This window comes from Lolium rigidum, chromosome 6 (assembly GCF_022539505.1).
Source record: "Lolium rigidum isolate FL_2022 chromosome 6, APGP_CSIRO_Lrig_0.1, whole genome shotgun sequence".
NCBI lineage: Eukaryota > Viridiplantae > Streptophyta > Magnoliopsida > Poales > Poaceae > Lolium > Lolium rigidum.
Window position 1 is genome coordinate 62378336 of NC_061513.1, and position 16057 is coordinate 62394392.

General features: G+C 44.4%; 1 protein-coding gene across 1 annotated transcript; it reads right to left on the minus strand.

Moving 5' to 3' along the window:
* Window positions 1-4016: 4016 nt before the first annotated feature.
* On the minus strand, window positions 4017-6360 carry LOC124668077. The gene is made up of 3 exons (XM_047205279.1): window positions 5858-6360; window positions 4521-4604; window positions 4017-4441 (listed from the first exon to the last, which is right to left on the minus strand). Exons 1-3 carry the CDS (start codon window positions 6015-6017, stop codon window positions 4158-4160), a joined length of 528 nt encoding a protein of 175 aa, XP_047061235.1. The 5' UTR covers window positions 6018-6360; the 3' UTR covers window positions 4017-4157.
* Window positions 6361-16057: the final 9697 nt, after the last annotated feature.

Here is a 16057-nt window from a genome sequence, read left to right on the forward strand (position 1 = left end):
AGGAGATAGATGGTACTATCTATGATACATAATAAGTGCTAAACTTGATAGTGCTATTGTTGGTACTAGTCTTATTGTTGAGTGTTAAACAAATTTTGCTAGTTATTGTCAGTGGCATTTCATCACGTAGTTATTGTTGGTATTGATACACACTATTGATGTTAATGTTGTTCTTAAATTAGATAATAGCAGCACATTTTTAAATTTTGAGAAACGTTAGTGACATGTTTTATCCATGGTACGCCACCAGTTGCATGGCAGAAACACGCCAGCAATAACACATTTACCGGTGGCATTGTGGTTGAAACACCACTGGTAACACTTAACAACGCGAAATACCATGCCATTTACACACCACTGATAGGCTATTTCTTCTAGTATCATATGAATGTGTGGTGGTAAGACATGACTTGGGCCCGGTGAGCTTTTGCGGTTTCCACTACTGATTGAAGAAGATGTTTAGCCCGACGTGGCTCTATGTAAGACTTTGGTCATGTGACATGTTTGTAAGACTTTATTCGGTAATGTATTGGATGATGTAACTTTGATATCAGTTTGGTCATGTGATCTTGAATTGCATGTACAACATGTATTCATTACAGCTATTCTGACCGTCGGCCTCCACCCCTCCTCTTATATCACATCGCTGTCCCCTCCTCTCCTAGTCCCCAGCGATTCCTCGACTATGGTTGCAGCCGCCGACCGTTCAAGGTCATCGCTCCTCAAACGAGGTAGGTGACCACGGAGAAAAACGACACAAACAGAGGGGCGCTGCTGCCGGTGAAGGAACAGGAGGAGCGACAACGTCGTCTTCGAGCGTGGCATGAGATCTCTTTGTTGTACAACAAATAACCGGCACCGGCACGGGAGTGGATGGCATACCATCCCACTATTTATCGATCTCTTCTCCTTTTTGCTCTCGCATGGAAGCACATGATCAAAACATTCCCGGCTGTCCTCGGCAGCTCGACACTTCCTGGCACCCAAACAACAGTTTTGGCCCCTGCTTCGTTTCGTGCGACCTCACTGCTAAGCACGACCGACCATGCTTCCAGCTCGCTGCCGTTGGCCCTTCCCCGGTGTAGTGTGAGCCACTGATCCCTGCCATGTGTACTGCACTGGAGCTGCGCGCACCGCAGTGTAGGTCATCCATGATTAGGACGAGTAAAACAGCTGGTTCAACACAGATAAAAAAAACATTACATGTGAAGGAGAAATACGAAAGGTGGGCCAAGTTAATTTAGAGAAGTGAACTGCTTTTCTCTGGATTTTTTTTCTAGCATTAAAAACGGGTCCAGGATTCAAAATAGATCGGGTTTGACAACTTCAGATTGCCAATTTTAGGGATCGGAAGTTGCTGGTTTGATTTAGCTTTTGCTTATGAGTTTAAGGTTTGTTTTGAACTTTTTTTACTTTCTAAATGAAACGAGAACTAGTCATAGCCCTGTGACCACGGTAACATGCAACACTATTACAACTAACTCTCCCAATAACTGAAGGGCGAAAAGTGAACTTTCTTCATCGGGGTTTGACCACGAGGTGATTTTCTGGCGGTTACTTACCGAATAGCCTCCGATTGTACGAGGTACGCAGTTTTTCTGAGTTCATGTCACCGTTCTCCCCAGATCAGACAGGATGTGAACTTTTTCAAGAGTTCAGATATTTTTATCAAACAACGTTATAGGATAAAAAGATAACTATCCGGCTCTCCCAATAACTGAAGGATAGAAAAGTGAACTTTCTTCATCGGGATTTAACCACTGGATGACTTTCCAGAGGTTACTTAGAGCATGTCTAACAGGCCCCGTATTTTTTCGCCCCGTATAACACGAGTAAAGGGCCCTGTATCCGGATTTCGCCGGCCAAAAACTCGGGCGAGCTAGCAGAGCCCGTATCCCCACCCCGTAAAACAGAATATTCTGTTTTACGGGGTGGAGATACGAGGCTCGCTAGCTCGCCCGAGTTTTTGGCCCCTCAATATGGGGTTTTAGACAGAAATTTGCACAACAATTTGACATCAAACATAGCACATCCAAAATATGTGATGCATAATTCATAGTTTTAACATCACAACACGATCATAGGCAATGTTCAAGCCACGGAATTCCCAAATGTGATCAACCATCAACGGATCCATCACCACCGGCGCCACCGCTCGCCGGAGACTCACCTTGATCACGAGCTTGACGCGCAGCCTTCTTCCTCGCAATGATGTCCGCCTTGGTCTCCTTCCACCACGCCAGCTGATCCTCGTCCATGCCGTCGGTGCGCATCATCATGATTTCCCTCTCCTCGGCCAAGAGCTCCTTCATGGCCTTGGCTTCTTTGGCTGCGATCATCTTCATGTCAAGCTCCTTCCTTGCTTGCACCTTGGCAAGCTTCACCACACTCTTCTTGTCGGTGATGATGAGCTTGGTCTCCAACGTCTTCATCGTCAATGCCTCCTTGGACTTCATGAGTTGATCCAACTTCTCCCGGAAGCTAGACTGCTTCAAGTTCTACCTTGACCCTCTCCTTGGCCTTCTTGTTGCCCTCGGGCTTGCCGGTGTTTCTCCCCCTCATGTCGTCCGCTTCATCATCCATGGTGATAAGTGCCTCCTTCTTGCACTTTGGCTCGTTGTCCCGCAACTTCCATTTAGGAAGATGTTGAAGGATGGAAAAGCAATGTTCAAATTGAAATTCCTTGTTCTTTGAGCCGGCCATGTCCTTGTACCTACCTTGAGCATACTTGGGCTGCACAACAATACTATGAGGAGATGTTTCCACATCATGAACACATCATCAACACAAGGAAAACTTACGTAGTCCTCCGGCACGCATCCACTAGGAGGGTTGTCGGCCACTTGATCCATGGCAGCACTCCAACGAGAACAAGCCGGCTTGATGATGTTCCATCGGCCTTCAAGGGAGCGGTAGGATCTGTCCGCCATGCTCTTCGTGCGAGGCTTCAGCTGGTGGTACTGATCCTCAATGCGCTGCCAATAGCGCTTGCCGCCTTGGTCCACTCCGGTGCACGCATCCATCCCCACCTTGCTCCAAGCACGGACCAAGATGACGTCCTCGATCTCGCTGTAGTTCGCCGTGCGTGGCTTCGGCGTCGACGAAGAACCGGCGGCAGCCGGATCAACCTCAACCACCTCCTCCTCGTCACCCTCATCCTCCTCCTCCTCATCAATCTCTTCAACATTGCACTCCCCATCGAATGCACCGATACCGGCGTCCAAATTCACCGCGGAATCGTTGAGCATGTCCATGTACGATGTTGTGGACTCAACATCGAACACCTTGTCTACGTCGATGGTGGTTGGCGGCGGCGCGGGCGGCGCGGGCACCGCAACGGCCGGAACGGACGGAGGAGGGGTCGTGACCTTGGAGGCCGGCGGAGGCGCGAGGCCGATGCGGCTGATTGCCTTGGTCCGCACCTTGGCCGGCGCCACACCCCTCGGCCCGGCGGCTTTGGTCTTCACCCGGCCCGTCTTCTTGGCAGCCGGCGGCGCTTGCCCGCTGAATCGGCGGCCGCCGGCGCCGATTCGAAGAGTTGCTCGGGATCCTCTTCCTCTTCGACGGGATGGTGGAGGCGATCATGGCGGACACGACGGCCGGCGGTCGGCGGACCTCCGACGGGGACATCAACCACCGCGCCCGAAGGAGGTGTACCGCCGGCGGTAGGCGGCTCTTGCGGACGGTCCATGGCGGCCGGATCCGGCCGGGAATGGCGCGGGGAGGAGATCGGGCGGCGGCGGCGGCGGTTGGCTCCGGCGAAATGCTTCCCGCGCGGTGGAGTGGGCGATAGTGGTTTCGCCCACTATCCCCGCTCCCACCCCGCACAAGTAGGGGCGAGGACCCGCCCCGTACTCGAAAACAGCAAAAAACGATTCGGGGGCCGTTTTTACGGGGCGTGCTAGACGGCCGGGTAGACGCGAAACCCTCAAACCGGCGGTTATTATACGGGTTTGCCCCTTTTACGGGGTCTGTTAGACCTACTCTTACCGAGTAGCCTCCGGCGGTACGTAGTGTACGTATATACATTTGGACGGCCAAACTGTTTGTTGCGAATGTTCCATAAGGCAATTCGAGATTCAACGTGTGGACAGGAAATCGAAGAAGCTTCGTTTCAGTAACCTGATGATCCTACCGACCTAGCGTCGGTCGTCATTTCACTTTCCCTGCCTCCTCTCCTTGTGGCTGACGACCCGTGCAAACTGAGGAATGCAGCACCGGCCCGGTTCGTCTTCGCCGACAGAAGACCCAGCCCTCGAGAGGTCATCAGCGTCATCGATGGCTTCTTGCTTCTCCTTAAGGAGGTCACTGAGCCTTATCTTTGCAGGCGGCTTCAGGGGCTCAGCTTTGAGGATCGCCCCCAGCGTTGGCAGCACTTGTGGCCCACATGGTGTGCCCTGGCTGCTTGCGGTCGTACTGAATGTTCTTGCAGGTGTAGCATCTGTGGTACAGAAACATGGTCAATTCATTTGAAAAAAGTATTTGCTGCGATGCGGATCCAATTCTTGTTCATCAATTACCTCCATTTACACTGAAGAAATCATCTTCACAGTCCGACTCCAACCAAGGAGACGCTTCAAAGAATGCTTCATCTCTGCTGCTAGCTGCATGCACAGGTGAAGCAGGCAGTTTGGGTGATTATGCTTGGAAAGCGATGGATAACTGAATAAGGATGGCAATTCGGTTGGATCATAATGATGACCATAATGAGAATCGCTCAAACAGCCACTAGACAACAACTATGCTGGAGGCCCATGTTCCTGCGATTTCTCTTGCCCTTCCGTCATAAAGAAGAATCGTGCATGCTCCCTACTTTCTAGCATCATTAAGAGATGCAGGGAAATGTCAACATTTTACGGGTACAGCATTTTGTTCAGGGAACTGCCAATATAATATCTTGGTGCCTTCATTTCGCAAATAATCCTTCATTTTTTATTTCTCTAACCTGATTTTGTGTTGGCTAGCAAGTTAGAGGCTAAAAATTCCAAGTATAATTGAGGCAAAATTCAATATTTTAGTACAATGTTTGTCTTAAAGTGGATCAACTAAATTAAGTAGGTGGGAGATAGTTGTGGTGTCACATGTGTGTAATTACATTGATGCGACTTGACCAACTCTTCCTGAACTTCTGGGTGTTAAGCTTGGGATGCACCGGGTATTTGCTCAAGGGTGGCATTTTCTAGGATCATACCCTTATCCAGTGAAGCCTAAACAAGGAACTTCAGCTGGAAGAAGAAATTGATGATACTACAAGAAAGTAAAAAAATAATGGCGCAGTGATCTAGAAATTTCATATAGAAATTCCATCACGTCTCTGCTGAAACTTAAAATTCTAGTACGGTGCTTGTCTTAAGAGGACCAACGAAACCAAGCAAGTGGCAGCTAGTCATGATGCCACGTGTGTGTAATTACATTCATGTGTTTCATTTATACTAAAATTTGACCAACTCTTCCTGAACTTCTGGGTGTTAACATCGGGATGCAATGCGTCTTGGACTCTTCATCCCCTTTTCGATGTGATTTGCTCAAGGGGGGATTTTCTAGGATCATACCCTTATCTAGTGAAGTCTAAAAAAGAGAACTTTCGCTGGCCTGATGGAAGATGGAATCGATGAAATCACAAGAAAGTAAACAAAAAACAGTGTCGCTGTGATCTAGATAGCCACAGTCAACACATGCTCAGTATGGACCTTCCTTCAGCAAGATAAGCAAGATTTTCAACTCAAAACACGAGCCACGTACGCTTTCTATCCTATTCTCACAAACAACAAAGTAGAGGCGCTCCTTGATCTACAGATACTGATCTAGAAGCACATACAAGGCTAGGAAAGATTAAAGAAAAACATTTAAAATTTACCATAGCCAGTAGTTGTGGTTCCAACTGGGAGGACGTCCTCAGGCGCTACTCGCCTGCTGTTGGAGCTAGCTCCACCATCAACAGCTCCACTGGATTGCAGCGGAGCTGACGAGCCCTTCTTCCCCCTGTGACCCTTCTTGCTCCTGCGTATCAGCATCATCTCTCCCCTGCTCCTATCCCTCCTGGACCGGGAGAACTACTTTGCAAGGTCAAACATGTAACATGGGTTCAGACAGGCGAAGAGATAGAGATCTCACAGCATGTGGAGAGTCAGCCAAAGATGATTTATATTAGTGAGGAAAGGAAGGTAGACTTTGGGGCTCAGTGGACATGTAGAAACAAAGCAGCATGATAGACGGATCTTGCTTGGGGCTTGTGCAAGAGAATGGACGGGTTTATAAGGTTCCTTGGCATGTGCATGAAAGACGCATATGGGTCGCTTTGAGTGAGCAATGCTGCCTGTTTGGGCAAGAGAACGGGAATGGGATGAGTAATAGATGGGGTTTTTGGTTGGATGGTTGCTTCAAAGCTAACCTTGCATTCCTGGGAAATATATGCCCCCCAACCACTTTCTGATACGCTGAACGGACTGGTGGGACTAAGTGAACTTTTTTATTTTGAAAAATATTACTCTTATTAAGATTTAAGTAATGATATTATCTTACATAAGTTTTCAAGATATTCATTACCATACGCTAATCATTAACTTGATGAGGTAATTGCTTGCAACCAATATGAAATAATTGTACCCTTCAATTTGTTCTTGTAGGATTTTCTAATGTGATATAAGTGTGCATCAGATTATCCAGGGGTCATGTACAAATCAGTATCTACATATAACCACCATTGGATGTAAATGCTTCACGAGACAAACCATGATGCTTAAGAGAACCAACTGTGTAAAAAATTCTACTGCACACATTAGCCTAAACATCAGTGTCATCTTGAAGACCAGTAAACCCTAAGCCCTATCATTGGACTGGCCTGTTCTTCAGTGCGACCAAGCTACAGTCTGCTTGAGAGTGACGCTGATCGTATTCTGTGACCCGGGCCAGTCTCTGAGGAGCAGTACATATAGTTTCAAAAACAGCATGCTAATGTTAATAAATGAAATGGCACGTCCTAATAAACTGAAGTTCTAAACCAGTATCCTGAAAACAGAAACTGCAACAAAACAATAACCACTTCCACACCGGCCCAATCCATCTTGGATGTTGATATGTGCAGGCACATTCAGAGTCTAAAGGCAGAAAAGGTTTATAGAATTGAGTCTAAAGGCAGGAGTCACCAAAGTGCAAAATAAGGCCCATTCAGAGTCTTTTGGCCATTCTGGTATAGCAACAAGTGCAGGAACACCCTTAAAGGACTAAGTTCAGCGAATAAAGCTCCTACTACTAGTACAAGTAGACCATCCAAATCTTCGGGAAACACATTTCAACAACCAGTGCCTAAAAGTCTTCTAGACAAATATTGGATGCTGAAATAGGGAAGCACATTTCAGTTCAGCTACAGTAGAACGGATCATCCACTGGAAAAACAGACCCTTCCATTAGACCTGCTTGCATTGTCCAAGTGCTTCCTCCATCCCATTTGTGAATTGTCAACATCAGCTTGGCCTCTCTGCTTGCCCTAGCAGAGTTTAGAGGCATCAGGTTGGCAATCAACTCTTCCATCGCAGTGTTGCTTAAGCCCTTTTTCAACACGATGACCATCTTGTCCAGCACTCGTGCATGCTCGGCGATGAACTTTAGGAAATCATACTCACTTGGATGTCCTTGGTACTCACGAAGAACTATAGTCTTCAGGTGCGACTGGACACACTCAATGGGGCCGATCTTGCGCCAAAACTTGGGACTGAGGTTGCCAGCGGATTCACGAGTTTCCTCGTCAGACTGTAAATTAAATTAAGCCGTTGGACAGTTGAGCTATATATGTTCTTCTAGACATCCAAGTGCTATACGCCGACTGGGTCGGCCCGAATGGGTGCCGCACACCCCTCCGACCCGATGGCTATTAATTGGGCTGCGGCCCATCAGGTAAATATTTTTTCTGTTATATTTTTTACTTTTTTCTGTTTACAATTCTGATTTAAAAATCTAACGTTTTTTTGTTTGATTTTCAGTTCCTAAAATTTGTTCAAAATTTTCTGTATATAGATCTTATAAATGTACGATTTTATTTTTTAAAACAATTTGAAAATCATTCGAAATTCAAAATTTGTTTATAATTCCAACATCGTTAAAAAAATAAAATTTGTTTGAAAATTTGGAAATTGTTCAAAATAAGAAAATAATTCAAATTTTGAAAATTTATTCAAAACTCAAAATTTGTTCAAATTTTGAAATCCGTTCAAAACTCAAAATTTGTTCTAATTTCAAAATTCTTTCAAAACTCAAAATTTGTTCAACTTTAAAATTCGTTCAAATTGTTCAAATTTCGAAATTCATTTAAACTTTCAAATATGAACATGTTTCAAACTTGAACATTTTTTAAATCTGAAAATGTTCGAAAAAAAATTTGAACAGAAAAATAAAACGATAAAAAAATAAACACAGAGAAAAAAGGAAAAAATAAACCGAAAAGAAAAACCGCAAAAAAGGCAGAAACTGGAAAAAAAACGCAGCAAATGGAAAAACCAAAAGTGATATATGGACCTGGCCATGTTCTCGAATTCAGGTTTTCATTTCGCTCATGGTTTGTGTTGGGCTTCACTTCTTATTTGGGGACCAATAATGTTTTCGCCCTTTTTATCATTAGCACTGATTTTTTTATTTTCCATTAAAATTAAACAGTATAAAAATGATATGATCACCAAAAAACATATATAGCTACCATGTGAGTGGTGTTTTGGCTCCTAGGATCATATGATCCCTTTATTTTGAAATACATTTTAGGTATATTTTGAAACATTAAAAATTGAAATAGAAAATTTGCATGTACATCTTCATGTGCTCACGCCCACAAGGTTGTTTCATGAAAATTCAACCCTATTGGCGTGTGTAAAAAATAAAAAATAAATTGTGCTAAAAATAAGGCTTTTCACAACATAAATTTTATCTTTTTTATATAGACCATAAAATATCAGTTTTTCTCGAAACTTGACGAACACACATATATGATGGAGATGTGCATGTAGAATTTTTTATCGACATTTCAAAATAAAATTTCTTGGTAGAGGGAGCATTATGCACCTGGGAGCCAAATTAAATTTCTGATACAAATGACCATTTACCAAACAAAGTACCACCACAACTAAAGCTGACGAACATGGAAAAAGTTGCTATAACGAATAAATACTGACATGAAAAACAAGTTAAATTACCATAAACCCCCGAAAAATACATAATGTAGAAAGAACAACTAACATTAATAAAATTATGACCAACAAAGACCCCATACCAAATACATACTACCATAGACCAAAACTAAGGCAATTATGAATATAATAATAATGCACCGTGAAAAAAATGGTAACTCAAAAGAAGACATAAGAACAAAACATAGGGTTTCCATGAACACAAGTTTTCCTAGTGTGAACAAAGATTCTAGCGAACTATGAAAAGGAAGGTGGTAATCCAAGACCGGCCAGGTGTATCGAGGCTTTCCAAGATTGCTCGGACGAATGTGGGTTGATGGACATGGATATATAGGGACCGTCATAGTACCGACATGCTATCAAACTGAGCGGTGCCCCTGGATATCTCTACTTCGATGTTACTCCCACAATCATCAATTGTCATACCGAGCAGAAGTTGTGCAATGTTCTATGTATCACCAAAACCGACGGAAATCCACTTTGGATTCTGGATACAAATGCCCTCTCACCCAAAGACACATTTCAAAATATGAAAAAAAAATCCTAAGAAATATTTCGCACTTATCGATGTGTGAACACGTAAAGTTTGATGAAAACTTGACAGTTTTGTGCTCTATATAAAAAAAGGAAAATGTAAAAGTCGGTTTTCATGAAATGACTTGATGGCCAAATAGGCTGTGAAGATATCCGAAACATAGTTTTTTAGAAATTTTTAACATTCTAAAATGTGTTTCAAATATATTTTAAATAAAGGGAGCATATGCACCTTAGACCAAAACGCTGCAAGCCAAGCCACAACTAGCTAAGTAGGTCGCACAAATATGCAGATATTAGTGTTCCTCATTTAGATTTAAAAAAAGGTGCAAATATTCTCTATGTCCTTAGAGGAACAGTATATATAGCTTCAGCAACGAGCATGCTACTAATATGAATAGATCAAATGGCAGAGTACCCTGAAAATCGAAACTGCAACATAAACAATAACCACTTACACACCCGACCAATATCTTGATGTTGAGATATATATGCACTTGCAGATCGAGTTCAAAGGCAGAAAAGGTTTATAGAACTGATAGCAACAAGAGTAGGAACACCCTTAAAGGACCAGTACATATAAATTCAGAAAATAAAGCTCCTATTGCTAGTAGAAGCAAACCCTCCAAATCTTCAGGACACATTTCAGTAACCAAACAGTGCCTAATAAACCCTTCCAGAGAAATATTGGATACTGAAATTGGCAAGCACACATTCACTTCAGAGACAGAAGAACAGATTACAGAGGAAAACAGACCCCTCTATGAGACCTGACAGAAGAACGGATCATTGATCGGAAAAACAGATCCTTCTATGAGGCCTGCTTGCATGGTCCAAGTTGTTCCTCCATCCCATTTATGAACCGGGGAAAAGCATCTGGCTCTCTCTGCTTGCCCTAGCAGAGTTTAGAGGCGTCAGTTTGGCAATTACCTCTTCCATCTCAGCGTCACTTAAGCCCTTCTGCAGCACGATGACCATCTCCTCCAGCACCCGTGCATGCTCGGCGATGTACTTGAGGAAATCATACTCAGTTGAATTTCCTCGGTACTCACGGAGAACTATAGTCTTTAGGTGCGACTGGACACACTCAATGGGACAGATTTTGCGCCAAATCTTGGGACTGATGTTGCCGGTGGTGGGTTTACGAGTTTCCTCCTCAGACTGTAAATTAAGGCATTGCACAGTTGAGCTATATACAGCGGTGATTATGCAGCAGCAATCTGATACAGTCTATTGATTATGATGCAAGTGGCAGATGAATGGAGAGGACGAAAGAAGGTTTTACCTCGATACAGAGGGTCTCCACGTTAGGGAAGCATCTGAGGAAGCTGGGAAGCATCTCGACTGAACCGTGAACTCCGAAATGCAGGGTCAAGGCCAACGTGTGGACGCCATAGTTTAAAATAGCCGGCTATTGGAAATAGCGGCAGAATTTATGGCAGCTATGAAAGGCTATAGCTGAGCTATAGCGGCTAAATCATCCATTTAGCGGTTTTGTTAATTCATGGGAAAAATCAAAATTCATATATATCTCTATCAACAATTCACAAATTTGATAATTTATTGGCATTAGGCATAACATATTAACACGGTTACATAAAAAGCTATAAATAAGATACAGTTCGGTCCACATATTACAACATTATAAGTAGCAATAATTTCCAGTTTTCCTTTTTTCATTTTCTTTCCCACTATATTTACAGCATTATAGCCTTAGCGCCTTAGCGGCTATTTTTTTACCTGTTTTTGGGGCTAATAGCGGGTTTTTGAGGCTAATAGCGGATTATCCCGTCTTAGCGTTTGAAGGGCATAGCTGTAACTTGACCACGTTCTACATCAAGCAGGTCTGCTGCGTCGAGCAGCTATCCGTTCCGATTCTTTGTGATTGTGTTGGTGGCAGATCAGCACTACAGGCAGGGCATCGAAGCTCTGTGGTGGCCAAAATTTTGAATCAGCTTGCTGAAAGATGAATCATTGCGGCTGTTTTGGGTCTCCCATGGGCAGTAGTACACGGATTGGGTATCAGGATCATCCAGCTGTGTCCGCGTTCATGGTAGCTGAACATAGTATGCATGAGGTGTTTGATCCCAGGCCAGGCTACACACACCAACTGTTTGGTGAAATGCCAACGCCAGGTATTTGGAATGCAAACTTCATTCACTCGACTCCAGTTGCAGCAGAAGCATCCCCATTTTCTGGTGGTAATGGTGCTGGAAGTGGAGCCCCTCAGTTTTTCAACCCAAGGCCAACTAGCGCAACGCATCAGTTTGAACCTCGCGGTAATGTGAATTATCCCTCATCCACAGTCAGGTTCACTTTCACCAATATGGGTCTCCAATGCTATAGATGTCCAATCTGAATGGTGCTCAAGTTCTATTGAAAGACATATACAACCAGCTTTTGATGCTATGTCACCTCTACAAGGGAGAGTTCTTTTAGTCAAAATTCTTAATGCGATGTATCCAGTGACGTTGGACATGCTTAATCATGTCTTCTCACTTTATGGATCAGTGGAGAAGATCGTATATGCATCCCCTTTGACTGCACATCAAGTTCTAATTCAGTATCAACAACATCAAATGGCCAGCCTAGCTTTAAAAGTACTACAGGGGCATCCTCTTTATCCTTCATGTTGCTATCTAGAAGTCAAATATGCACTAGGAAGTGAGCTGCAGGTTTTCTGTCCCTCCCTTGGCGTTGGTAATATTTTTGTATCTGGGAGCACTTACAAGGAGCATCAAGCATCTACTATGCACAATCAACGAGTAGTTGAACAGCCCATGCCCATGCATATTCTTGATGAATTACCTTCAGTCTATGATCCTGAAGTGGCAGTTCAGCTATGCAATTCAGAAGTAGTTCAGGCAGCTACAATGGTGAGGCAAGGCAATTCAGCTTCTTCGACACTGCTGGTCAGGCATATTGACTGTTTGTTTCTGTGATAGATCGAGCATAGCACTGTATTGGTTGAGAGAGAGAGATATACAAGGCACATGGGCCTGGGCCTCACTCTAGACTATGGGCCTAACTAGGTACATATTGTATACACTTAACACCCCCCTTCAGACTTAAGGTAGGTAAGGATCATCTGATACACAAAGTTTAAGAGTATGAAATCTATGTTGATCTCTAGTTTGAGCCTTCGTGAAGAAATCTGCAACTTGAAGCTCTGATGGGACATACTGGAGTTTAACTGTAGATTCTTGACAATGGTATCGGATGAAGAAAGAATCCACACCAATGTGTTTAGCCAGCTCATGCTTGATATGATCATTAGCAATTTGGATAGCAGCAGTACTGTCACAAAGAAGAGATGTGGGTGTATGACATGAAACACCAAGGTCAGCCAATAGCCAACGAAGCCATACAATCTCTGCTGTAGTAGTAGAAAGAGCCCGAAGTTCTGCCTCTGCACTAGACCGTGATACAGCTGTTTGCTTCTTTGACTTCCATGGAATGGGAGATGTACCAAGAAATATGCAATAGCCAGTGACTGATTTGCGATCGGTAGGATCACTCGCCCAAGTTGAATCAGAGTAAGCATGAAGCTGGAGCTGACTCGAATTTGCATAGAACAAGCGGCGAGTTGTAGTGCCCCTTAAGTATCGAAGTACTCGAAGTAGATGGCCATGATGTACTGAGGTGGGAGCACTTACAAATTTGCTGAGGATATGGACAACATGTGCAATATCAGGTCTGGTTACTGTGAGGTACACAAGACTGCCAACAATACGGCGATACCGAGAAGGATCCTCAAGAGGAGTACCATCAGTAGGACACAATTGTAAATTAAGCTCCATGGGTGTAGTAGCAATGCATGTGTCAGTAAGGCCAGATCGCAAAATCAAATCATGAGTGTACTTTTGCTGAGAGAGATAGTAACCATCATCTGTGTGCTTGACCTCAATTCCAAGAAAGTAACTGATGGACCCCAAATCTGACATCTTGAATTGCTCACTCAACTTTTTCTTAACAAAAGAAATATATGCAGCATCATCTCCGGTGATCAACATATCATCTACATAGAGTAGTAGCAATGTACGACCACGCTCGGATGTATGTATAAAGAGTGCAGCGTCGTGCTCACTAGGAGAAAAACCGAGCGGCTTGAACCACGGAACTGAATCTTTCAAACCAAGCACGAGGAGCTTGTTTGAGCCCATAAAGAGCCTTTCGAAGGCGGCAAACATGACCCAATGGAACCTCAATACCGGAGGTGGCTGCATGTACACTTCCTCATTTAGATCACCATGAAGGAAAGCATTTTTTACATCCATTTGAGAAATTTTCCAAGACCGACTCGCAGCCACAGGCTATCAAAGTGCGAACCGAAGTCATGTGAGCAAGCGGGGCAAAAGTCTCATCATAGTCTTTCCCACGAGTCTGCTGAAAACCTCTTGCAACTAATCTAGCTTTATAGCGTTCCACTGAACCATCCGACTTGGTTTTGACCTTGTACACCCATTTGCAAGTGATGGGGACCGAGTGGGGAGGTAAAGGTACCAAATTCCATGTGCCAGTACCCTCTAGTGCTGTAAGCTCCTCAGACATAGCCAGTTTCCACTCCGGTGACACAACTGCCTCTTGATAAGTATTAGGCTCATAAGCTGCCCCTGCAATGGCATCCTCTTTGTATCTGTTAGGAATCGCAAGAGATGAGCGATCACGGAGAGCATACCTCATTGTTTGAGAGGAGTCGTCAGTGCAAGGATCAATAGTACTGGCCGGAGGAGTAGAGGACAGAGGAATCGGTGAAGCAGTATTAGATGGAACTTTATGACGGCGACTATAATAAAAAGGAAGGCTATCTATAGGTGGAGCTTGATGGCGTGTATATTTCACACGTTCGTTGGGCAACCCCAAGAGGAAGGTATGATGCGCACAGCAGCAAGTTTTCCCTCAGAAAGAAACCAAGGTTTATCGAACCAGGAGGAGCCAAGAAGCACGTTGAAGGTTGATGGCGGCGGGATGTAGTGCGGCGCAACACCGGGGATTCCGGCGCCAACGTGGAACACTGCACAACACAACCAAAGTACTTTGCCCCAACGAAACGAGTGAGGTTGTCAATCTCACCGGCTTGCTTGTAACAAAGGATTAACCGTATTGTGTGGAAGATGATTGTTTGCGGAGAAAATAGTAAAACAAGTATTGCAGCAGATTTGTATTTCAGTATTAAAGAATGGACCGGGGTCCACAGTTCACTAGAGGTGTCTCTCCCATAAGATAAAAGCATGTTGGGTGAACAAATTACGGTCGGGCAATTGACAAATAGAGAGGGCATAACAATGCACATACATGACATGATAAGTATAGTGAGATTTAATTGGGCATTACGACAAAGTACATAGACCGCCATCCAAGCGCATCTATGCCTAAAAAGTCCACCTTCGAGGTTATCATCCGAACCCCTCCAGTATTAAGTTGCAAAGCAACGAGACAATTGCATTAAGTATGGTGCGTAATGTAATCAATAACTACATCCTCGAACATAGCATCAATGTTTTATCCCTAGTGGCAACGAGCACAACACAACCTTAGAACTTTACGTCACTCGTCCCGAGTGTCAATGCGAGGCATGAACCCACTATCGAGCATAAGTACTCCCTCTTGGAGTTAAAAGTAAAAACTTGGCCGAGCCTCTACTAGAAACGGAGAGCATGCAAGATCATAAACAATACATGTATAATAACTTGATAATTAACATGACATAGTATTCTCTATCCATCGGATCCCGACAAACACAACATATAGAATTACGAGATAGATGATCTTGATCATGTTAGGCAGCTCACAAGATCCAACAATGATAGCACAATGGGAGAAGACAACCATCTAGCTACTGCTATGGACCCATAGTCCAGGGGTAGACTACTCACTCATCACTCCGGAGGCGACCATGGCGGCGTAGAGTCCTCGGGAGATGATTCCCCTCTCACGGCGAGGTGCCGGGAGGCGATCTCTGGATCCCCGAGATGGGATCGGCGGCGACGGCGTCTCTGGAAGGTTTTCCGTATCGTGGCTCTCGGTGCTGGGGGTTTCTTCTCTATCCATCGGATCTAAGACAAACACAACATATAAATTCTGAGATAGATGATCTTGATCATGTTAGGCAGCTCACAAAGATCCAACAAGCACAATGAGGAAGACAACCATCTAGCCTCTTTGCTATGGACCCATAGTCCAGGGGTAGACTACTCACTCATCACTCCGGAGCGACCATGGCGGTGTAGAGTCCTCGGGAGATGATCCCCTCTCGGCAGGGTGCGGAGGCGATCTCCGGATCCCCGAGATGGGATCGGCGGCGGCGTCTCGATGTTTCCGTATCATGGCTCTCGTATGCGGGGGTTTCG

What these genes read in the sequence shown, in the direction of transcription:
- LOC124668077 (XM_047205279.1), bottom strand. Translation starts at nt 6,017, where the DNA reads ATGATGCTGATACGCAGGAGCAAGAAGGGTCACAGGGGGAAGAAGGGC. An exon ending in AACCACAACTACTGGCTATG is followed by an intron (nt 4,605 to 5,857) that starts GTAAATTTTAAA and finishes CTGTGCATGCAG; the next exon opens with CTAGCAGCAGAGATGAAGCA. An exon ending in TTTCTTCAGTGTAAATGGAG is followed by an intron (nt 4,442 to 4,520) that starts GTAATTGATGAA and finishes TCTGTACCACAG; the next exon opens with ATGCTACACCTGCAAGAACA.